At 37.3% G+C, this 25087-nt stretch overlaps 1 protein-coding gene across 6 annotated transcripts in view; it reads left to right on the top strand.

Moving 5' to 3' along the window:
- The window catches only part of LOC121314718 (RNA-binding motif, single-stranded-interacting protein 3), a 397361-nt gene that overhangs the window by 185117 nt on the left and 187157 nt on the right, over window positions 1-25087 (top strand). For all 6 annotated transcript variants that reach the window (XM_041248292.1, XM_041248290.1, XM_041248289.1 and 3 more), the window contains one exon: window positions 14125-14294. In XM_041248292.1, coding sequence (XP_041104226.1) covers window positions 14125-14294 — 170 coding nt within the window. The remainder of the gene's footprint in view (window positions 1-14124; window positions 14295-25087) is intronic.

The following is a 25087-nucleotide window of genomic DNA, read 5'->3' as shown; positions in this document are numbered from 1 at the left end:
AGCCAGTTACCCCTTAGATTACAAAGAAAGATGTCTGAGAGAATTGTGGCCTGTGGCACGAAACACTAGTGATCTTTACATGTCCTGTGAGAATTCACTTCTGCAGTCCCCAGATACTCACCACCTGGAAGCCTACAACTGATAGAATTCTAATTGGGATTTCTCTGCTTTTCGGCCCCTGTTGTTCACCAGACAGGAGGTGGGGACAGGATGCCACCAGGGAGCGTGCATCTTTGTGATTATCAGAGGTCTGCAATGCCTCTAAATTAGCCCCCTGCTTGTATTCCAATGTAGCAGCAGCAGGCATTGGTTATCTAAATTACTGATCTGCTGAGTTTGGTTTTCTTAGCTTTTACTTCTGTTGGGGGGTGGGGGAATGGGGTGTTGTTAAATGTTCCAGAACTAGAAAGAAAGGACACAGTTGTTTATGTGTAATCTTGCAATATTACATTTTTTTAAAAAAGTGTATTGATTACACTATGTAACACAATTTTTGTTCCTGGGTAGTAAGTGTTATTTTCTAATTGCTTATGCCTCAAAAGTATAGAAAATGGCTATTATTCCCCACAAACTTTGCTTTTGTGACCAGGACAGGTAAATTTCAAAATATCACTATTTCCAATGAGAAAACGGGAGCTTTTGTGTCTTTTCGTTCACATAAAGTCAGAAAAATGCAACATATGAATCCAAATTAACATGTATTTATACTAAAGTAATACAAAAATGACTACAAAAGATTTAGAAGTGAGTAGTTTTTCGAGATTTATGTTTTTAATAATAATAATAATAAAATAACAAATAATAATTGTTACACGGTGTAGTGTATTGCGGGTTCAGATAGTAGCTATGGCTTTGCAAACAGCACCTATTCACAAAGCTTTACTGTAACGAATGAAAGAAATAAAAAAAAAACATCCTTGAACAGTTCCAACACTGTTTTGCACATGTATCAGTATCTGGGTATATACATGTCCATCTGTCTGTCTGCATGTGACACATTTTTAGGTCACGATGATTTGCTTTTTCTGACAGTGTATTTACTGCTGCGGTGAGGACTCTGTTGCTAACATTCTTTTTATAGTTATCAATCCAGCTCAACTGCTGAGAGGAGTTAGGGGGGCTGCAGAGTAACCTGTGAGCGGAGCCCCTGCTTTGGCACTTTTCCTTCTTTTTTTCTACAAAACGAGATATACTGTAACTAGTTTGATGATGCTGTTAAAAATATTACTCACCTGTAAACTATAAAAAAAAAGTTCTTACAGCCTTACAATTGTTGGAAATGCTGCATCTATGTTTTTTTTCCATGTGGAAAGCGTAGTCTGACATCGGTTGATAAAGAAAAAATGTATCCATCTATCTTTAAAAAATCATATCATCGGTTCAGAAATAACAACGGTTCATGCTAGCTGTATGCTAACCTACTTGATTTTTTTGAGGATGCAACATTGACAATGGATAATTGCAAAGCATATGACATGGTTTATTTAGATTTCCAGAAAGCTTTTGACAAAGCCCCACATAAAAGATTAATTCTCAAACTAAACGCAGTAGGGATTCAAGGAAATGCATGCACATGGATTAGGGAGTGGTTAGCATGTAGAAAACAGAAAGTACTGATTAGAGGAAAAACCTTAAAATGGAGCGAGGTAACCAGTGGAGTATCAAAGGGATCAGTATTAGGTCATCTACTCTTCCTAATCCATATTAATGACTTAGATTCTGGTATAGTAATCAAACCTGTTCAATTTGCAGATGGCACAAAAATATGAGGAGTGGCAAACGCTGTTGCAGCAGCAAAAGTCATTCAAAATGATCTAGACAGCATTCAGAACTGGACAGACACATGGTAAATGACATTTGAGATAGAAAAGTGTAAGGTACTGCACGCAGGCAATAAAAATGTCCATTATAAATACCATATGGGAGATACTGAAATTGAAGAAGGAATCTATGAAAAAGATTTTGGAGTTTATGTTGACTCAGAAATGTCTTCATCTAGACAATGTGGGGAAGTTATAAAAAAAGGCCAATAAAAAACACAGATATATAATGAAAAGTGTTGAATTTAAATCAAGGGAAGTGATGTTAAAACTTTACAATGCATTAGTAAGACCTAATCTAGAGTGTTGTGTTCAGTTCTGGTCACCGTGCAACAAAAAGGATATTGCTGCTCTAGAAAGAGTGCAAAGAAGAGCGACCAGACTGTGTGAGGTATAAGTGCATATTGTACTCAAGAGTGTAGTGAGCGGTGGAGGAATTAAGCATATTAGAAGTCCCCTTGAAGAGTCATCTAAGAGTCATCACACCCTCTGGAGCATGCATGAGATGAGGAGAAGACTTTATTAACAGCTGGTCGATTTTTTCATTTAATTTCTAATTATGAAGAGGGAGCACTTTGTTTTAATTTTTTTTGTAATAGGATAAGGTTGTTTTGTAAATTTATAAAAGCTCACTTACATTGTTGGTTGTGCATAAGAAAGCAGTTTGTCACCTAATTTAAGTCCTGTCACTGCATATTGAGATCAAAAGTCATGACATTTTGAATCTGTTTATTTAGCTTACACTTTTATACCAAAGGTGAGGAAGTATCCATCCTAAAGCATTCCTGTGTTTGTCTTGTTTGGATTAAGGATCATGGACATATTCTGAGAAATTTGTAATGACCTCAGTCAAAGATGGCTGTCCAAGTTGAAGTGTCCGGAAAAGGAGTAGTTTGTAATCAGGACAGTATTACTGAATCTGTACAAACTTAAGTGGATGCATATTTAGAGAATTTCCATTTCCTTTCAAACACTTGTTTACAAATGTTTTCATATAATGTAGGACTTGAAAACACATTTAAAACCCTGTGCCTCTTCCATTAAGAGATTACAGATATCTACAGTGAGAGCAGAGCAGGCAGAAATGCACCTGCTATTTCACTACTCCTAGGGTTTAATCCACAAAGAGCTCCTGATTTTCTGCAATTTTGATGGAAAGTGATGTGTTACTGACTGCAAACCTCCTGCAGCAGCATTTACAGGGAGTGCTGTTTCCTCAGATGTCACCAACCTTCCTAAAATACATGCATTAACAAATTGCAGTTGAGAAAGAATATTCAAAATCATAGAAATTGACATGATTTTGAGGGAGATGAACAAACAGGGCAAGGCAGAACAACCCAATGAAGAGGCTGGATGTGAACCTGGCACCTCACACTCAAAAGTGCCCAGATTCTAACCACTGTACAAAAGAGCCAGGCTGTATTGAGAAAGCTGTTACAGTCCTGGTATACTTCTCTTTGGGTGCATTACCTCATTTACACTGCAAGGGTCAGTCCTGTAGGAGGACGGATTGAGAAATGCTGCCGTCATAAAATAATCAATTTCCTACTGTAGCTTTTAAATTAGCGGCTCTACACTTTTTGAGTGACAGATCTTTTAACAGAAAAACCAACATAGATAGCATCGATTGAGTATAGAAACATTGTTTTCAGTTCAATATAGGAGTACTGAGGTGTTAAGGACTGAGTTTGTATTAATATAGACAGTGTTATTTCTTGCGTAATACTTCTGTGCTGCAGTAGGAGCACCAGGGCTTCAAATAAAGCAGCTATTTCATGTCTATAACTAATGCTGTCAGTGGCACTTTTATTAAGGCAATTTTACACATATTATTGATTTATAGCACTGGAGGGTAGAATCCCCTTAAGTCTGAAACATTTAAGTCAAGACACAGCAGAGTCCCGCATGCTTCCATACAGCCTGCCACTGGTACTGTATCTGGTTCTTAATACACACTTTTAGGAATGATTAACGTTACTGGTAATTACAAATGCATACATGGTAACACTTTATATTAAGGTGCTACTTATTAATATTTTATAAATATTTTATAAATATATAGTATAAGCTTAATAACTATGTTATAGGGTGTTAATACAGTATTATTGATGTAATACCCTTAGACATAATTAGTTTTAAAAACTGGGCAGTTTTTAGCCACCTATTGTACTTTGGGGTGTTCAAACATAATTCTACATGGTTATAAACCACCTATAATAGTTTATTAACACGCTACAACATAATTATAAAGCATCTGTTATATATTTATAAAACATTAATAAGAAGCACCTTAATATAAAGCAGTGGTGCACAACTCAGGTCATGGAGGGCCTGTGTCCCTCCTGGTTTTGTTCTAACCATATCCTAAATTAGATAATTGGACCAATTAAGTTCTAATACGGTCCAATAAAGTACTTTAAGGTGCAGTTGGAATAAAAACCTGCAGGGACACCGGCCCTCCAGGACAAGATGTGCACCACTGATATAAAACGTTACTGCATACATTTCTACTCTTGTTGAAAACTCCCAGGTTTCCTAAGATTGTGTTTAAACTGGCTGTAATGAAAACACAATGCTGTGGTGGTTTGCCCCAGTTAACCTTTTCACTGTTCATCCAATTAGTGTTAACATTGCCAGTTTCCAACTGTATAAGGGACTTTCGAGTTAAGCTTATATATATACACACACACACACACACACACACACACACACACAGTGGCTTGCAAAAGTATTCAGACCCCTGACCAATTCTTTCATATTACCGAATTACAAATGGTACACTGAAATTTCATTCTATTTGATATTTTATTTTTAAACACTGAAACTCAGAATCAATTACTGTAAGGTGACATTGGTTTTATGTTAGGAAATATTTTTAAGAAAAATAAAAAACTGAAATATCTTGCTTGCATAAGTATTCAACCCCTGTGCTGTGGAAGCTCCCAGTTTGCACCGATGAAAGAAATTGCCCTAACGAGGACACAATTACCATTGGCCTCCACCTGTGAACCATTAAAGTTGCTGTCACATTTTCTGGATAAAAACCCCACTGTTGAAGGATCATTGGTAAGGCTGTGAATCTGAAGGAAAATGAAGACCAAAGAGCATTCTACAAAAGTTAGAGATAAAGTAATACAAATGCATAGATTAAGGAAAGGGTACAAAATAATATCCAAGTGTTTGGATATCCCAGTGAGCACAGTTGGATCAATAATCAGGAAGTGGAAGCTGCATCACACCACCCAGGCCGTCCCTCAAAACTCAGCGCTCAAACAAGGAGACTTGTGAAAGAAGCCACAGAGAGGCCAACAATCACTTTGAAGGAGCTACAGAGTTCAATGGCTGGGAGTGGAGTAATGGTGCACCAGTTAACCATATCAAGACTCTGCATAACATTGGCCTGTATGGGAGGGTGGCAAGAAAGAAGCCGTTACTCAAAAAGTATCATCTGAAAGCACGTCTGAAGTTTGCCAGAAAGCATGAGAGTGACCCAGCAGTGAAGTGGGAAAAGGTTTTGTGGTCAGATGAGACCAAGATAGAGCTTTTTGGCCAAAACTCAAAGCGCTATGTGTGGCGCAAACCTAACACTGCCCATGCTTCAAGACACACCATCCCTACAGTGAAGTATGGTGGTGGCAGCATCATTCTGTGGGGATGCTTCTCATCAGCAGGGACTGGGCATCTTGTTACAATTGAAGGAAGAATGGATGGAGCAAAATACAAGAAAATACTGCAAGAGAATCTGCTTTAGTCCACAAAAAAAACTGAAGCTTGGGAGGAAATTCACCTTTCAGCAGGACAGTGATCCCAAGAACAAAGCCAAAGCAACATTTGAGTGGATCAACAACAAAAAGGTGAATGTCCTACAGTGGCCCAGTCAAAGTTCTGATCTCAATCCCATTGAGAATCTTTGGCACTATTTGAAAATTGCGGTCCACAAGCGTCGTCCAACCAAACTAAACAACCTGGAGCAAATCTGCCAAGAAGAATGGGCCAAAATCACTCCGACACTGTATTCAAAGCTGGTACATACTTACCCCAAAAGACTAAAAGCAGTTATTGCAGCAAAAGGTGGCTCTACCAAATATTAACATGTGGGGGTTGAATACTTATGCAAGCAAGATATTTCAGTTTTTTATTTTTCTTAAAAATATTTCCTAACATAAAACCAATGTCACCTTACAGTAATTGATTCTGAGTTTCAGTGTTTAAAAATAAAATATCAAATAGAATGAAATTTCAGTGTACCATTTGTAATTCGGTAATATGAAAGAATTGGTCAGGGGTCTGAATACTTTTGCAAGCCACTGTGTGTGTGTGTGTGTGTGTGTGTGTGTGTGTGTGTGTGTGTGTGTGTATATATATAGCTTTAACTCGAAAGTCCCTTATACAGTTGGAAACTGGCAATGTTAACACTAATTGGGTGAACAGTGAAAAGGTAAACTGGGGCAAACCACCACAGCATTGTGTTTTCATTACAGCCAGTTTAAACACAATCTTAGGAAACCTGGGAGTTTTCAACAAGAGTAGAAATGTATGCAGTAATGTTTTATATCAGTGGTGCACATCTTGTCCTGGAGGGCCGGTGTCCCTGCAGGTTTTTATTCCAACTGCACCTTAAAGTACGTTATTGGACCGTATTAGAAGCTTAATTGGTCCAATTATCTAATTTAGGATATGGTTAGAACAAAAACCAGGAGGGACACAGGCCCTCCATGACCTGAGTTGTGCACCACTGCTTTATATTAAGGTGCTTCTTATTATTGTTTTATAAATATATAACAGATGCTTTATAATTATGTTGTAGCGTGTTAATAAACTATTATAGTTGGTTTATAACCATGTAGAATTATGTTTGATCAAGCTGGTACATACTTACCCCAAAAGACTAAAAGCAGTTATTGCAGCAAAAGGTGGCTCTACCAAATATTAACGTGTGGGGGTTGAATACTTATACAAGCAAGATATTTCAGTTTTTTATTTTTCTTGAAAATATTTCCCAACATAAAACCAATGTCACCTTACAATAATTGATTTGGAGTTTAAGTGTTTTAAAATAAAATATCGAACAGAACGAAATTACAATGTACCATTTGTAAGTCAGTAATATGAGAGAATTGGTCACGGGTCTGAATACTTTTGCAAGGCACTGTATGTGTGTGTAATATATATATATATATATATAAACTAATAAAAAATAATAATATTTCCTACCTCTCCTTTGTCAGCAGGATTAAATAAAAATTATGCAGTTAGCATTAAATTATTGTACACGGTTAGCTTTTGTTCTTTAGTACTTTTTAAAAGCTGATATAAGGATAGAAAAAAATAGTTATAATAGAGAAAGTCAAAGATGCCATTTACAGAACAGAATAAGCAGTAATGTGAGAGAGTCCATGTACACAAAAGTGTGTGCTACATACCACAGGCATTTCTTATTTTCTGTTCAGGCCTGCATGTCACTTTTCATTTTTCAGCACAGCAAGTTCAGACTTAATAATCCTAGGCACGCAGTAATGCCATTCAAAGAAGTTCACCCATTCTGCCTTGTTCAGCGGTGATCACTGTAGGCCATAACTCCCTCACTGTCACAATATACAACATCCACGTTATACAGGTATAAATTGACTGTTGGTGAAAAAACCCTGACTTCCAGGCAAGTGTGGGATTGTGTGGTTACATGAAACCTGGTTTCAAACATTCTCCAAGAGATAGCAATTGCTTGATCATTGGAGGGCTCTTCAAGGAAAATAAATCATATTCAAGTGATTGTACAAGAGGATAGCAATATGTATTAACATCATTCACACTTAATAAAAGGCACAGTAAACAGGTGTATTTAGGAGTGTGTTTACTTCACTAGTTTTTCACTATTGCATTGTTTCCCAATTCAGTTCGAAAGCCATCAATCTGTTAAAACTATAGTTTCATTTAAAGGTATAGTAGCTAAGGTTTTAAAATCAACTTCCAAACCTTTTATCGTCAGTACCCCATGTCAGTACCTGCTCCTATTTTTTACTTTTCTGATTTTTTTTTTCTTTTAAATAAACAGAGATACAACACTATAAAATATTGGACAGTGTACCTTTCAAATTACATTGGTACAGAACTTAAGCAATGTCTCAGTAGCAAATACACGTATACAGATGAAATATTAAGAGGGTCAGATCATGCACCAACATTTCAAAACACAGAAGTCTTTACAGTACTGGTAATATACATACCAACAGAAAATGTGTTTATATTGATTCTTGGAACCTAAGTCAAGAGCAGCAAAGACAGCTTTATACGAAATAGATTCAACCGAAAACAAGGTGTAGACAATTTGCAGTTAGAAGAAAGTTTTTAATCAAATCCCTGCTGGTTTTATTGGCGCTTTATATATTTTCTTTTTCTTTTTAGCACATCTGTTAGCCTCCTTTGTACTAGACACCATCCACCTTACATAATACACGAGTCAGCTTAAAACTAAAAGAAGCAGCCCTGAGACATGTATAAAGATATAGAACAGTACTAGTATTATTATTATTATTAGTCATGTTATTATTAGCACTCATTATTATTAAATAACTGGCTCCAAAATGTCTATGTTCACTCATAGTTACTTTCCCAAATAATAGTTCTATTATATTGTGTTATATCCCAGTATTGTTCCTAATGTTTTAAATCCTAGTACAGTATAATGTATTGACACTGAGGTATACACATATGTGGATTTAAACAAGAGTGTCTGATTTATACTACACTATTTCTCATTATCATTGGAGGTTTCAAAGGTGCAAGCGCTCTTGGTTTTAGGCATCCTATTAGACGGACACAACTACAATGTCAGACAGCTGTACAAATCAGCCTCAATAGGTTTGTGTGACAAACCTTTGATCAGGTGTGCTAAATACAACTTAACACTCAGGTAGGAAGACTTTGCAACTGTTTCTACAATTTTCATAAAGTGTTTTTTTTGGTCTGTTTGAATAGTTATCTATTTAGCTATCTGGAGCTGCTTAATCAATAGCAAATGCGTTTACATGCTGTTTTCTTGTTTCAGTGTTTTGTGAATGATCATTAAGATTGGCAGCAGAGGACCGCAAGTGTTCACCTGCCATCAGTTGGAGTTGTTTTTAAAGCTATCTGAATTGTTGATTTGAAATACACCCACAAAACTCCTTATATCCAGCTACTAAAATGGGTGAGAAGTGAAAATGATACACAAGGTTGGGACAAAACATCTTGGTATTTAAATTCTACTATTCTAATGGTTTAATGCTTTATTCTGCATATGACATTGGCTAGCATCCTCAGAGAAATTAGAGCTAAGCAGTAAACCTATTTGAGGAGGCAGCTCCATTACTCCCGAGCCTTGGAGTTAGAGAATTCATTAGATTGAGTTCTGCATAGGCCATTAGTACATGTATGTTTCTAATTTAAACAAGCCATGAAGAGGAAACCAGATCTCTTTCACATGCTGAATCACACGTTAGAGAGGATCTGCCAGTCTCAGCTCTTGCACCCATAGTTACTGTTATACTCGATGACTTTACTGACCTAAATCTAGACATGTGAGCCAGACAGGCTCTTAGAATGAGGCAGACATGTGCTGCAGTGTTGACTCCTTTCACATCCAGTGCAGCTGTGTGCATATGCCACCCTGCCAGACTTCACTAGCTGTTAAGCAGAGCCACACAGACACAGCCTGTATCCTTGCTAGTTAGTCCTAACAGCTTCATTATAATTTTATGAAGGGTTCATCAGAGGTCTGGATTGCCTCTATTAAAGAAATTAGAAAATCTTATCTTCTTCGCCTGGTGTCTTATAAAGGCTTTCCCTGAGGTGTTACAGGGGCAGAGATGAGCAGACTGCTAAATGCGTTTTCCTATTCCGAATTTACACATACATCTGATGGTGCAGAACAAGAAGATAATCATTAATGAAATCCAATCAAGATTTGGAAATTGTTGCATTTTTATATAAAAATTGGAATTACATCTTTGTAATATTTGATTCTGCATTTGTATTATTATTACATATTGAGTTATCCATCCCTGAGCCATCAACTTGTGCCCCTCATTGGGAAAGGGCTGGCACTGCATTTACCTGGAATACTGTGTTACCCACATGCATTTAGTATGCATAGATATCTGCACCCAACAAATCAGGCTGAATAGCTGAGTGGTTTTGCAATAGATAGGTTGCCTTTCTCTTCTAGGCAAGAACGATGGAAAATAATTGTTATTTGTTTGTTGTTAAGTAAAATGAGTTATGGTGGTTTCAACCAAGATACATCCTTAGAGACTTCAAAGAATCAGATGGTGACAGAGTCTGAATTCAAAATATTGAAGATATGGATTTCTCTTTTATTTATGGTGCATTTAAAGTTGTTTATTCATCCACTGGGGTGGGGTGGAGAGTTAGTTAGTGACTGCTCATTTTTACTTCTTAAGAATATTACTTCTATTTTCTGTTGATAAGGTACAATTCTTCAACAGGATGATTGACTGTTTTTTTATTTTTATTTTTTTTGTCCAACTTGTGGGTTTTTCAGACATTGATCCATTTGGAGTGAAAGGAGGTCAAAGGGACAAAAGCAGTAAAACTTTTCTTGTCTTTTCAATAATGTTTCTTTGCTTTTGAACTTGTGACCCAGGCATGGTGACCTTCCTTTATTAGCGTCAGCGACGAAAGCATTACGCTCTGTATTGTGTGGCATTTTATAGGAGACCTCTATTGGTTCTTAAGGTGGAATTTATTATATTCTGTGAAGTGTGACAAGTGTAGGTCATAGTGTCCCTGCAATATGTATCAAGATAAATGATATAAAACATCATTTCTTGAGAATTGCATGCAGCATGAATGTGTGAGTGATTGATTTGTTCTGAATTTTGCCCTGTTTATATATAGATAGATCTTTAAATTATATTTAGACATTAACGACGATTGTAAAACATTTGGCTAGTATTATTATTATTACTTTTTACTACTTTTTAAAATAAGAAATAAAATACTAAAGAAACACATGTCCACTGGTTTTGATAACTTTGCTACATAAAAGTCAATCATTTAATCATACAGTGTGTGTATATATATATATATATATATATATATATATATATTATATATATATATATATATATATATATATAATATCATTAGGTTATACTATAGCAAGTATGATTAAATTAACTTAAGCAATGCTTCCTATGTTATTCCAAGCAACACTGGTCTAAAGACCTGCCACAGCCTTTTGGAGTCATTATACAAATGTTGTTGTTGTGATGAATTACATTTCATACTTAAATTGATTATGCTTTTTGAAAAGATATATGTAGTAGATTAAAGCTTTTGCCCATTATTTATTTTGGAGTGCAGACTATAGTAATATGCACTCAGGGTTTGAATACTAGCATGTATGGGGAGATTGAGAGAGCTTTGAAGTCTTGGTAAACAAGAACTCAACTGAATACAGCTGTTTTGAACCCACAGAGAGGGCTCTGGAATCTATTTTCCAGCACGGCCATATCTTCATTGCATTTGTATTCCTTAAAGACAATAGACTTGTTATTACAGTGTGTTTTGTGCAATTGTTTTTTTTTTTTTTTAACTCTGATAAGGAGTGCTGGTAATATTTTAGATTAAGGTAATTACAAAGCAGCACAGGTGATGTTACAAGTGAATATTGAGAGGCCATTAGGCAACAAATACTGTAAGTGTTATTGAATTACACTGCACAAGTAACACTTCCAGAAAGTGTCAGAGGACATTTTGGTCCAGGGATGCATATTGTGGTCTGGATTGCCTCTATTAAAGAAATTAGAAGATCTTATCTTCTTCACCTGGTGTCTTATAAAGGCTTTCCCTGAGGTGTTACAGGGGCAGAAATGAGCAGACTGCTAAATGTGTTTTTCTATTCCAAATTTACACATACATCTGATGGTGCAGAACAAGAAGATAATCGTTAATGAAATCCAATCAAGATTTGGAAGTTGTTGCATTTTTATATTAAAATTGGAATTACATCTTTGTAATATTTTATTCTGCATTTGTATTATTATTACATATTGAGTTATCCGTCCCTGAGCCATCAACTAGTGCCCGTCATTGGGAAAGGGCTGGCACTGCATTTACCTGGAGCCCTATGACCTAATTAAAAAGCGTATGAGTCAGACTTCCAACACCAGGAATGCACAGTATGTAGTACAATCCTTCAGAGATAATAACTGTGAGTAAATTTAGGTATAATGCCCATGTGTGCCTAGTGACTAGTGAGGTTGAGGAGGAGAAGCAGCAGCTACTGTTTTAGCAATATCAATACAAGATATAACATATCATGTAAGACTCTCTGTGTCCTCATCAGTAGACAAGCTGGTTAATATCTACAACATCACCTTGACTGGTATCTTAGATACTGTAGTGCCAATCAAAACTCGAAGAGTGTATTTTAAAAAAAGCTCAACTTGTAAGATGAAATACGAGAGTCGTAAACTAGAACAGAGAAGGCAGGAATCTAAACTGCATGTTCATTACATCACATGGCAGGGCCAACTGGTTAAATACAGGAAGGTTCTGGCGTTGGCTAGATCATTATATTATTCAAATTTAACTGAAACAAATAAAAATAACCCTAGATTCCCTTTTTCTACCCTAGATAAATTAATTAATCCTTCTCCTTATAGTCCTACCCTTGACATTGGCTCCTCTCACAGCTGCAGTGACTTCTTACATTTCTTCAAAAATAAAATACTAGACATCAGAAATGAACTTCTACAGACCCCTTCTATTAAGGAGGACTCCAGCACAATTTTTCCAACTACATCTATTAAGGCTACTATGGGGAATTTTTCTTTGATTACCTTACAGGAACTGACAGAGCCATTTCAGCATATGAGAGCTAGTACATGATCTTTTGGTCCTCTTCCTACAAAACTATTAAAAGATGTTCTTGGTGTTATTAATACCCACATTTTAAAAATTATAAATGGTTCACTCTCCTCTGGTATAGTTCCCTCAGCTCTTAAGGTCGCTGTGGTAAAGCCTGTGCTTAAGAAACACAATTTAGACCCTAAAGTGCTCAATAACTATATGCCAATCTCCAACCTACCATTCTTAGATAAGGTTCTAGAGAGAGTTGTTGCAATTCAATTACAAACACTATCGGCAGACACAGAGTGAACTTCTATTGCTATGCTGATGATACCCAGCTATATTTGTCCCTAAAGCCAGGAATTTCTTCTGCCTGGGTGTTATCAGCTACTTACCTTTCTGACATCAAGCACTGGATGTCACAGAATTTTCTAATGTTGAATTCAGATAAAACCGAGGTTATGCTAGTGGCATCACAGAACCGACTAAAAGGATATGTGGAATTACATGAGCTTGACCTTTGCAGTCTCTCAAAACTGCCACCCAATACATCCGTGCACAAGCAAGGCTTTCACCCTGCCATGCTGTTATGCAAAAAATCTAATTTCACTAACAGCCCCTCATCCCAGTAAGCTTGGGTATTAACAACATTGTTTTGTAACTAGCAAAAATCATGATTTTGAGATAGCAGCAGTTAAAGTTTTAATATCAAAACATAAGTCAGTCATCAAATGTTTATTGGTATTTCTGTAGTTATAATGTTTTTGCTTTCAGCCATGAACCAGTCTTTGATCATTTCCCCCCTGAACATAATGGATGGAATATAATGTAATAACCTAAACAAACACACTGCAGATACCCTCTATGTCTGCAGTACCAGCATCCTTGTGAGATCTTTTACCTATGCAGTATGAATGTCATCCATCATGTTGCTTCTTTGTCTTCCTACGTTTAATATCCACCTGGCGCTCATTAAGGAACTCTAGCTACCACATTGGCTTTCTTAAGTAATCCGCTGGTGTTTTCCCAAATATACCTGCACACAAACTTTAATTTTTTAAAACTGATCTGTAGTGGAAATGACTGAAGAAAATGTAAGACAAAATCTGAAATTAAATTTCTGGAACAAAAAAAACAACCCAACAAACCACAACCAATATTTACATGGTTTGGAAAAACACTCTCATAAGATGCAGGGTCACCATTGGAAGCCAAGATGTTTCATGATTTGAAGTCTTTAAAGAGGAAAATGCAGCTTTTATATATTATAGAATACATGTCATGGGTGCCAAAACAAACATATCAGCCATGGCTGTGTGGTAAACACAGCAGATGTCCAGACTCTTTACTGTACAGCGTGGTCTGCCTAAAGGCCATGTCACTTTCTCTGGTATTTTGGAGGTGTGTTTTTTCACCCTGGTTTTTCTTGTTGCTGTTTCTCTTGCAGCAGTCCTATGCACCAGCTCCTCACCCCATGGCTCCCCCCAGTCCCAGCACAAACAGCAGTAACAACAGCAGCTGCAACAGCACCGGAGAGCAGCTGAGCAAAACCAACCTGTACATCCGAGGCCTTCCGCCCGGCACCACCGACCAGGACCTCATCAAACTCTGCCAGCCGTGAGTCTCTTTGCTTCCTTCACACATTCACACTTATTAAGGCTTTGGTTCCAGCATTTTGGGGGAATCAAAATTGTACTGTGGTCTTTATCTCCGCAAAATGTGCAGTGATTATATTTTTGTTTACATGCTGTAACTTGAGCTGACAAGAATGTAACTATCTATTTAATCTAACTAAATAGTTATACATTTATAATGAACAAATGTTATAGACTAGACTTAATATGTTTTGTTTCACTTCAAATCTGATAAAATAATTGATTAGGGGTGCAAAAAACAATCTGCAGTTCAATTGATGTAGTATATTGTTTCCTCCCTCCTCTCTGACAACCACTGGCTGAACAATTTCCAAATGTTGGCAAGTATGATTATATAGTATTATGTAGCAAACATAATTATTTTACAGCAGCATCATTGAATATGGCCCTTTATGACTTAATTAAATACTACACCCTCCATCTTGATAATAGTTTTAGTGGTGCGGTAGCAGTAGGCAGTTTAATGTTAAACCCCAATTTCTGTTCTTGAAAAAACTTTGCCCCTGTTCAATGGATCTGCACAAAAATGTGGATGTACGGTCCTTTTAGTTAGCCCTCTTGATGTGAGCCATTTCGTTTTGGTCGGCTATGCGGATTCCGAGATACAGATAGTGAAACAAAATAAAAAATCTGTGTGTTTTTTGCTGTTTTTTTTTTTTTTTTTTTTTGTCAGTCTCCAGCTCTGAAACGGTTTGGAATTTTTGTTTGACAATTTTAGGGTACGAGGGGACTGGCCCAGAATAGTGCCATTTTCTGGGTTGGTGAAAAAATATAAATCTGTTCCTGAGTTATAGGGATTAGCATTTGAAATTTTGGTTCTAAGCATGCTCAATACAGCTCTTGCAGTTAGATATTTGATCTCGAAAAAGGAATCGCCATCACAACAACATATTCTTCTTTGCGAAGGTCTAATCTGCTTTCATCAGAAAAAACATCTTTGTTCGTGAGGCAGACATTTTTTTTATGGAAAAAAAACTGTCTGAAAGTCATATAGCTTTAGTAAACCATGACATGTCTGTACATAACTGGGACTCTTTTCATTTTCATTGTCTTTTCATTTTGTGAGGGGGAAATTGTGAGTGTTTATTTTATCTTCTAAAATCTCAATTTCACCACTCTTTTGACAAATTAGAAATTGCTCTCACGAAAAAAGTAGCTGAAAATAGAAATATCTGGCAAAAAAGGAATTTAGAATGTCATTTCTTTTGTTGTGATGGGGATCTACTTTCATAAGGTTCTTTCGTTCTCATGAAAAAATTTGTACCCTGGATAAATAAGATTGTGGACAGCCACCGCCGACTCCTCGGGAGAGGTTTGCCCAAGACAGACAACACTTCCTGGGGCAGCAGTGCAAGGCACCTCCCTTACATTTGAATTGCTGATATCTCAGCCTCTCCAAGCTAGAAATACAAGAGACCCCTCATTTTGTTACTCTGCTCTCCCTCCACTGCGAAATTCCAGTGAAAAACAACCTTTATCTGCCTTGGGTAATAGTAAGAGCCCAGTAAATCGTAGCGCCAGTGTGGGGGTTAAGAAAAACTAATCATGTATATTATATATAAACCTGTGACGTGTTTAATCAAGTTTACAAATATAGCCAGTTTTACTTTTTTGTGCTCTATAATAGAATATACAGGCTTTCTAGCTATAAATATATTCTCAAAAAGGAAGGGAATTCTTTGCAAAAAACTTGATTAATGCATCAATTAGTGTTGATATTAGAATGACAAAAGTAGGGAAATACGATGTTAGGGTTTTTAACGCTAACTCTGCATTCCCTACCACCCCCTTACAAGCAGTGAAAGTGACAATGCAATACAAGCAACCACAGACAGCCATGATCAGTTAATACGAACAACATACAGCTCTCTGAACATTTTATTTACCAAAAACAGTTGAAACAAAGATATTCTCACAACTTCCGATGCTGTATTCTGAAATTAAGTTCATGCTGTCGTTATATGTACATGGAAGTGTTTCACAAAAACAACACACACACCAATATACATCATTTCTAAAAAAAAAAATAAATAAATAAGCACCTCATGGCTATGGAGATAAACAGTGCCCAGTGTATCCACAAGCAAAATGCTGTGTGATTTATGCTCTCTTATTTATTGAAATGCACCACGTGGCAGGGCATAAGCCCTGCCGCTGTAAATAGTGTGTGTGTGGGAATGGCAGGTTGGCAGGGATGGAAATAAATCTGTCCCTGCCAGCAGTCACAGATGTGGCACAGATGTGGCCATTCCCCAGTTAGGTACTTGAGTGCTAATTGGGGAGAGGCCACATGTATGTAAGGAAGATGAAATCCTTTGTCTGGTGGAGGGAGTTGTGTGTCTGTTGGACTGGGGTATTATTTTGACGATGTGTAGTGAAGGCAGTGGCCCAGCCTACAGCCGGATAGTCTTTTTTGAACCTTTATTATGGCCCTAGTGCCAATTTGTTTCTTCATGTTTATTTGTTGTTTTGTTTAGTAAATGTGCACCCCAGTGCTTAAACTGCAGCTTCCTTGTCTATGAGCCTCTTTTTTGCTGATATCATCTGGGGCCACAGCATTATCCTGTTACACACCCTTAAACTAATTAAAAATTATTTCCTGTGACCGCAGGGCACCTGGGCACCTGGGCGGCAAAGGCAGCTGATGCTGAAATGAGAATGTTTCTGTCAGCTCCAAAAATATTTAAGCTAGAAGAAAAACTTTGGGTCCTGACCAAGTGCTTTGGTGCACATTGTACACGTGTGCACAACTATTCTGCTGCAATGCCTCATATCAAGCTTTGCATCTCCTCAGCAACACAGTGTCATTTTTAACAGTGCAAGTCCTCTGGTCATTGTGTCATTGCATTTATATGACTGCATAGTAGATTCTGAATACTCAGCAAAGCATTGAATATAAAAACAGTTACAGTATGTGTTGGAGGGTGTGGGAATTCACTGGACACAAGGCAGAAAGTGTAGTTGAAACACCCCGCAGGGGTGCACTTTATTATTTTCACCACAAGATGGCTCTGTGCTGCTGGTTTCCTCCAGTACCATCAATGGTAAAGGAGGAGCAGTATACTTCTTGCACACACAGGTACGTCAAATAATACTACAAACAAAAGGGCGAAAGTAAAAAGGAAAACAAAACACAATAACAAAACTACAAATAAAAGTTGCTGCTCTTGCAGCGTCGCCCACTGTCGCTACCCGCAAGGCTCGGGTCTTCAGACTGCGCTTTGCTATTCCCCTGCTATACTCTGTGGGGTTGCCCAGGGTTTCCCTGCTAATTACACACGTCCCGATTCAGGTACGTAATTACAGTTCCTTTTTTTTTCTTTTTTTTGCCTGTCCCTCTTTGTTTCTCCAGTCCCTTGCGACCAGGGCTGTCACAGTTGTTCTTCCTAGATGGGCGGGGCTGAGGAACAACAAAGCACAGTTTTCATAGGTCAGGCACCCCCCAAGGCCCACCTCCCGACTATTCAGAGAGAGGGAGAGAACACACCCTCACCCAGCCTCTCTGTGTCATCGCCATGATCGACAGGCAAATACAGGGCTCCCGACCCCTCCCCTACAGGATCATACATACGTCAGATAGCCAGCACAGATCTCACCCTGTTACAGTATGCTAGATTCCACAACAGTAAAATAAACTGTCTGCATCATAATGCATTATTTTGAACACAGCAACTTTGTAATGCAGAGCTGAAATAAGGGTTTTTGACTAATGGGTGCCTGTGGCGGAGTGTCCCGCCCCTTTATGTCTATTAGTGTTTTATGTTGTCTGTAGTGTGTTAATGTTGGTGTTTATGTATAAAATACCCGGGATATAAATATGGGTTACGAGCATGGTGTTTAAAATGTCTATTTGTATTTAGGCACAAGGATTGGACAGCACTTCACGTGCAGGTAAAATAATATGTGAGCACGGGGAATTGCACTTTGCATAAAAGCTGCATGTTTTCACTCACTTGTGTGTTCGTGAGTGGAGAACGGGTGAGAGAGAGGAGTTTAACAATAGCTACAGCGTGCTGGAAGTGCCAGCACGGTACTTGTTTGTCTGTTCGTCTACTGTTTTGTTTAGTGTTTTGTTTACTTACCTTTTTTATTTTGGCCGCAAGTGCCGTGTCCTGTTTTGGTGTGTTGTTTTCTGTTCAAAACTTTTATTTCTGTTTAAATAAACTCACAGCAGTGCATTCATCATCATATCAGTCATCTCTGTATTACTTCCTTGTTCTGACGTCACCACTGCAGCCAGCCTGATCACAGTGCATTTCAGTACTATTGAAGTGGAATGAGATGGCCAAGCGCATCTGTGGCAAAGTGGCTGCTGGTTTATGAACGGTGCAGAGGTGATGCAATGCTGGAATAGTCATAGATAGGCAATTTGTAATCCAGCTTGGAAAAAGGACGTTTATTTGTAATCCTGTAACAATCAGCTCCGGCTTTACACACCAATGTGTAAAGCATGGAGATAGAAAAGACAGGGATTGCAGCCCAAAAAATAAATACCCCGTTATCCGCCCCACAATAATACTTGCCACGGTCACCAGTCCGGGTGCGTGCAGTAGTGTTTGAGGTGGATAATAACAATTTATTTGTGATTGGAGCGAAGTGCTTTTCTGGCCCAAGGAGACAGCTCCGGATATATGTTAGCCGTCTGGTGGTTTACAAAGGCAATTACTAACAAGTACAAAACAAAACAAACACTCATGGATATTCTTTATAACAGCTGTTACTGCGTCTCTCATGGTCCTTCTAGTTTAAATACAAAACCAAGCAAAGGAGTAGACTGTGATTCTCCGGCCCCTTTTATGTTGTCAGCCATGACCCCTTGGTAAACGAGTGCAGCTGTCTACGTTTCCCTTCCAGGTCAATATTTTCTTGCAACTGAGTCTTGCCTTTTTCCAGGCTGACCGACTTCCTGACCCTGGAAACAAACCGTCAGGACAGCCTGTCCAAAGGATTTCGCTGCTTTGAGCCCTCACAGGTCTGGAGGGAGATTTACAACCAAGATGCATTATATTTCTGTCACAGCATTGGGATATGAGAATTAGAAAAGCCCTTGGAAGGTGTGGAAATTCCCAGCTCTTCCAACCAGCCCCTGCTCCCTCTGGATCTATGGATAGAGCCGTTGATGTAGTATTCATTCCCATAAGGAAATAAATTGTACATTACGTACAGTTACAACTCTATCTGCCCTGACAACCTTGACAACTACATAACCTGGGTCTGCTCATTTTTTCTGAATCACAATCTTACTGAGGCTGTTATCTGAAAATGTTGCACAACTCTCTACATGTTAACTAACCACTGACAAAAAAATAAAACAGAATGAAAAGCATTAGCAATAAATACAGTATATATGTGTATACTGTTACAATGTGTAAGGTTTTCAACTATGGAAATATAATTTGCATATAGATCAATTATTTAATCAATAACCTCTGTTTCGCTGTTGTAATGTGAATGGATTCATCTAATTTCAAACATTCAATCATAAAGACAGAAAATGTTACACTGTTAATGTTAATGGATCAGAGTCTTGCATAATACTTTTTGTATTTGCTATAGTAAAGGCTGAAGAAATAAAATATAAACATGAATGTACAAGATTATTATTTAATGCTGAGTTGAATTGGTAAAGCAGTTATTAATAGACTAGTTTAATTATTTGGAAGTTCAGTGATGCCAGTAGTTTAGCATGAAAAGCGCAGGAACTATTCCTAGATGAGGTTACAGTTTTCTTTCTTTTTTCTCTCTCCGTATATCCCCAATTGGGCATTCTGTTGGTGCCACAGTTGAGGCCCAATGGGATGAACTTGACTGAAGTCTGCAGACAAGGTGACCCTGACCCACAACACAGCACAGTGATGCATGGTCCCTGATACTGTATTCCTCCGTGTCAAAGCTGTGCTTGTTGTTTTCTTTTTGCTCCTCTTATTCAGCCACTACTGATTCCTTCACATATTTCACGTCATCTTAAGTTATCTTGTCTTGTAAGGACTGTAAGCGTCATAAATGGTAGACACAGAATTGAAGACAAGTAAAATATCAAACCTCTCTGCGTTTTTATGATCCCTAGTCAAACCAAGAACCTGCCAACTACTATTACAATCACAGACTGTCAGGAACTTCATGTGTCAAAAAGTGGGACAAGTTCCAGTGCAGACAGCTCTGATTCCCAGGGTTCTCTTTGAGTAACTTGCCCTGTGGTAAAGTATTACATTACATCTGCATTGAAGAAACTTTACAAACAGAAAGGTTTTATGTAAATTGTGACAACTCATACGATGATGGTTTATTGTATTTAGTAGATTTAGGACAGATAGTAGGAGTCACTTCTTTGTACAGAGAGTGGTGAGGGTATGGAATGGGTTATCTAGTCATATTTTTGATGCTGAATTACTGGAATCCTTTAAGACCCAACTTGACAGCGTTTTAAGATCAATCAGTTACTTGGAATCGGATCTGTAAATATTCTTATAATGTTCTTATGTTCTTAAAAGTGTCAACAGTACATTCACAGTCCTGTGCGCTCCTGCTTTGCATTTTACAGCACATTTCTGACACTGTAGCACATTATTCACTGGCTTTTGAACTGCATATTGCACGGTGAATTTTTAAATCTCAAATGTATTTAATGAAACAAACTTGAAAAAGCAGTAAAAACATTTGTAAAAGCTGATACAAGTTATATAGAAATATTGGGCTTAATTGAATTTTACATGAGTCAGTCCTGGAAGCAGCCAATCGAGAGATAATAATTGAATCAATAAAGTGCAATTAAAAATGCATTTACAAACGATGCATGGCTAAAATATTGCTAATGGGTTTGAATTACAATTGCAAACTCAAGAGCATCTTCATTTCAAAAGGTTCTGATGGTGTATCATTATTTATGAATCTGTAAGGTTCCTCCACAACAAATAATAATAATAGTAATAATAATAATAATAATAATAATAATAATAATAATAATAATAATAAATGCAATGTAATGTGTTCCCTATGTGTTGTCAATTTCCAATGGAAGCCGTAATGTCAATTTTCCATGCAGATCTTTTTTTAGGATAGATCTAGAGGCTTTTCCAAAAATTTACCAGCTAAAGCTATAGTGTACTAAGTGACATTTATTATCTGATCTCTAACCATCTAGAGTAACCTTGTGTTTACACAATATATTGTTTCTTGTTTGCAGTTTCTGGTAGACATCTGAGATTCGAGTAATCCTTTATAAGGCCTACCAAACAGTCTTTGTTACAAACCCTATGATATTGTAGAACATATTAGATTGTGTTTGGAAATTGACTGTGTGTCTTCTCAGATAATACAGTCACAGACAAAAGTATTGGCACCCTACGCTTATTATACCATAATTCAAGGTAATAGATTAAGTACAAGCATTTAGTAAACTTTAACCACTTTTTAATAAAACAAAAAGCTAAATACACAATTTCTAAAAATCTAACAAATAGTCTTTATCAGAAAACAAACAAACTTTAATTTAAAGTATTCGTTCATGACAACACTGTTGACACTCCTGCTTCAGTATTTCATGTGTCCTCCTTTTGCTTTTATTACTACTTTCAGATGTTTATGATCATTCTTGACCAGTATGTGACATCTTGCTGGTATAATCTGGACCCATTCTGTCTTGCATATTAGTTAGATTTTTATACAGACTTTCAATATAAAGGTGCCAATACTTTTGTCATGATTATGTGTTAAACTGCCAGCAATGTTGTATTTTGGTCTTTGTTATATTAATTAGTGGTGATTGCTCACTAAATGGTTATATTTTTTCTTGAATGATCTTATATTAAGTGTACAGTGCCAATACTTCTGTCTTTGGCTATATGTACCACAGTAACTGTATATCTATATTCTGTGATATGGTAATTTTTACTCCTTTCCATTCACAGATGCATATACCATGCTGTGACAGGGCAGAAGGTCTGCATATGTAAATAGTGGATTTGTATTTAAGGGCTGGACCAAATCAAACCCTGATCACTCTTATTAAAAAAGTGTTTAAGCAGCATTACGTGTTACAAACATTTAACTCGAACTATGGCAAAAAAAAAGTAACTTTAGGCTAAAGAAGAAAACGATCTTGTGCATGTTTCGTTTGGTGCAACAAACACAACATATATTGTGATAATAATAGGAATAATACATATAATAATATTTGTTACTGTAAATTTTTAATTTTTAATTCTCAGTGTTGTGTGCAAATGTTTGATATAAGGTCAGTGGAGCGTCTTGAGGCATGTACTGTTTTTTCTTTTTTTTTGGAAATATATGGTGTTTAGTGTTTTTTTTTTTTGTTTGTTTGCTTAATACGTGATATCTTTCGACAAGTTCGAAGTTAACTATAAAATCCGGTGCTGTGAAAGTCTTGCGATGTGATTTATAGCTGGAATTGAGTAGATTTGGTCGGGCGATAACAAACCACTCCCCCTTCTCAACCCACTTGTAGTCAACAAGCGATAGCTGCTTTTTGAAGGGTGAAAAGGGCTTGTTTTGGTTCCACAACATTTCGCTTCGAATTTTTCTTGTGTTTTATTACTGAAAATGCTTTCTCATCCTCCTTCGCTAAGTGCTATCTTTGATTTGATCCAGCCCTAAATTTGGCAGGGATGGGGCTAATTCAATCCCTGTCAAATACATTTGTGGAATGTCACTAGGTCTTGATTGAATAATTGATCATTAATCAAGTCCCAGCCACATGGTATAAAAGGTTAAACAAAACAATATAATATAATAAGTGCCTGTAGGTTGGGCATTTACCTTCACTACCAAGTTCACAAAAGATTTGACATCTCATATATACCTGTTCATTCCCCAATTAGCATGGGAGTACTGTAGCAGGTTATTGAATTAGTAAAAGATACTGAAGTAACAGTGTAAAAATAACCATAACAGTATTGGCATTGCCTTGGTATAACAAATACATGGTCTAGATTAAGCTCTTGTAAACTGATATGTTTTAACAAAAGGATGTAGCTAGATATTGACACAAAACATGTGATTTCTGAAAGGTTTTCATCCGCTTTGTTTGAAAAGCCCCTGAGGAACATACAGAGACTGGAAGAGGTATATATTTGCACCAGTTTCTTATAAAGAAGCCACTTTATGTGGCCTTTTGAAGGGAATGCCGATTAAGTTCATACTCTGTTTTAGAGAGAGGTTAATGGTCCGAAAGATTTTGGGCAAGAGTCTCAAAGATGCTCCAATACAGCATTATTAACATTTTTTCAGCAATGTAAAAATACCAAACCAACTCAAACATTTGTGTTTTGGTGGTGTTTTTCCTTCTAAGAACTCCCCCCCCCCCCCAAAAAAAAAAAAAACACAGAAAAATCACCACATCCTAAGGACATGGGGAGTTACTGAATCTGGGGATATATGACGGCAATTTTCTGTGTCTCTGCTTGTACAGTGTGTACAGTATGTCAAACTTTGAAATGTTAACCTCTAGCACACATAACACAGGCACATTCATATACTGCATGTTTTAAACCCAATAAATAATACATCCTTACAGCCCTACCTTAGTCATGTGACTTAACTCCAGGCATATGATGTAGTATTATTAATGCAGAGCACATGTTACTATACCTTCCGTAAAAACAATGACAACATATTAGGAACAGCGAATCAGTGGCAGCATTGATTGCTTTGTAGACTTTGAAAAAAACATCAACTTATAGGAACACGTGACTAAGGCTAATTTGTAAACACACTTATAATTACTTTACAACATGCAGGGCATTGCACTGCAATGTGTCCTTAAATGTTATTGCAATAAGCTGCTATTCCTTGTTAATAAGGGTAACAATCTTGTATAACACTGTGAAAGGATAGCGTCATGGCTTGCTTTTGTCAGCAAGAAAGAAACTCAGAAACAGAGGAGCTGCAGTGGAAGTGCTGAAGCGCACATTTATTTACAAAATACAAATAGGGCACAAGGGCCAGAGTAAAAGGTTTGAACAAAATAATACAGACAGTTCAAAATAATATCACTGGACATATACACTACTGTCAGGCTGGGCATTCGCCTTCACGACACAGTTCACACAGTTCACCCCCAAACTCCTCCACCAAACAAATAACTGTACTTCCTTTGTATACATGTGACCATTCCCCAATTAGCAATCAATTACCTAATTAGGGAATGGCCACACTGGTTGTTGGCAGGGATAGATTTAACCCCATTCCTGCCAAACGTACAGTGCACTTCCACAATTATTTACACCAACAGGTCTTATGCCCTGCCACACACATTTAAAGAAACTACACTGAACAGAAATATAAACACAACGTGCAACAATTTCAAAGATTTTACTGAGTTACAGTTCATATAAGGAAATCAGTCAATTGAAATAAATTCATTAGGTCCTAATCTATGGATTTCACATGACTGAGAATACAACTATGCATCTGTTGGTCACAGATACCTAAAAAAAAAAAAGGTAGGGGCGTGGATCAGAAAACCAGTCAATATCTGGTGTGACCACCATTTGCCTCATGCAGCGCGACACATCTCCTTCGCATAGAGTTGATCAGGCTGTTGATTGTGGCCTGTGGAATGTTGTCCCACTGCTCTTCTTTGGCTGTGCAAAGTTGCTGGATATTGGCGGGAACTGGAACACGCTGTCGTACACGTCGATCCAGAGCATCGCAAACATGCTCAATGTGTAACATGTCTGGTGAGTATGCAGATCATGGAAGAACTGGGACATTTTTAGCTTCCAGGAACAGTGTACA

The sequence above is a fragment of the Polyodon spathula genome, chromosome 4, assembly GCF_017654505.1.
Source record: "Polyodon spathula isolate WHYD16114869_AA chromosome 4, ASM1765450v1, whole genome shotgun sequence".
In the NCBI taxonomy this organism is placed as follows: domain Eukaryota; kingdom Metazoa; phylum Chordata; class Actinopteri; order Acipenseriformes; family Polyodontidae; genus Polyodon; species Polyodon spathula.
This window is presented reverse-complemented; position numbering and strand designations above follow the sequence as displayed.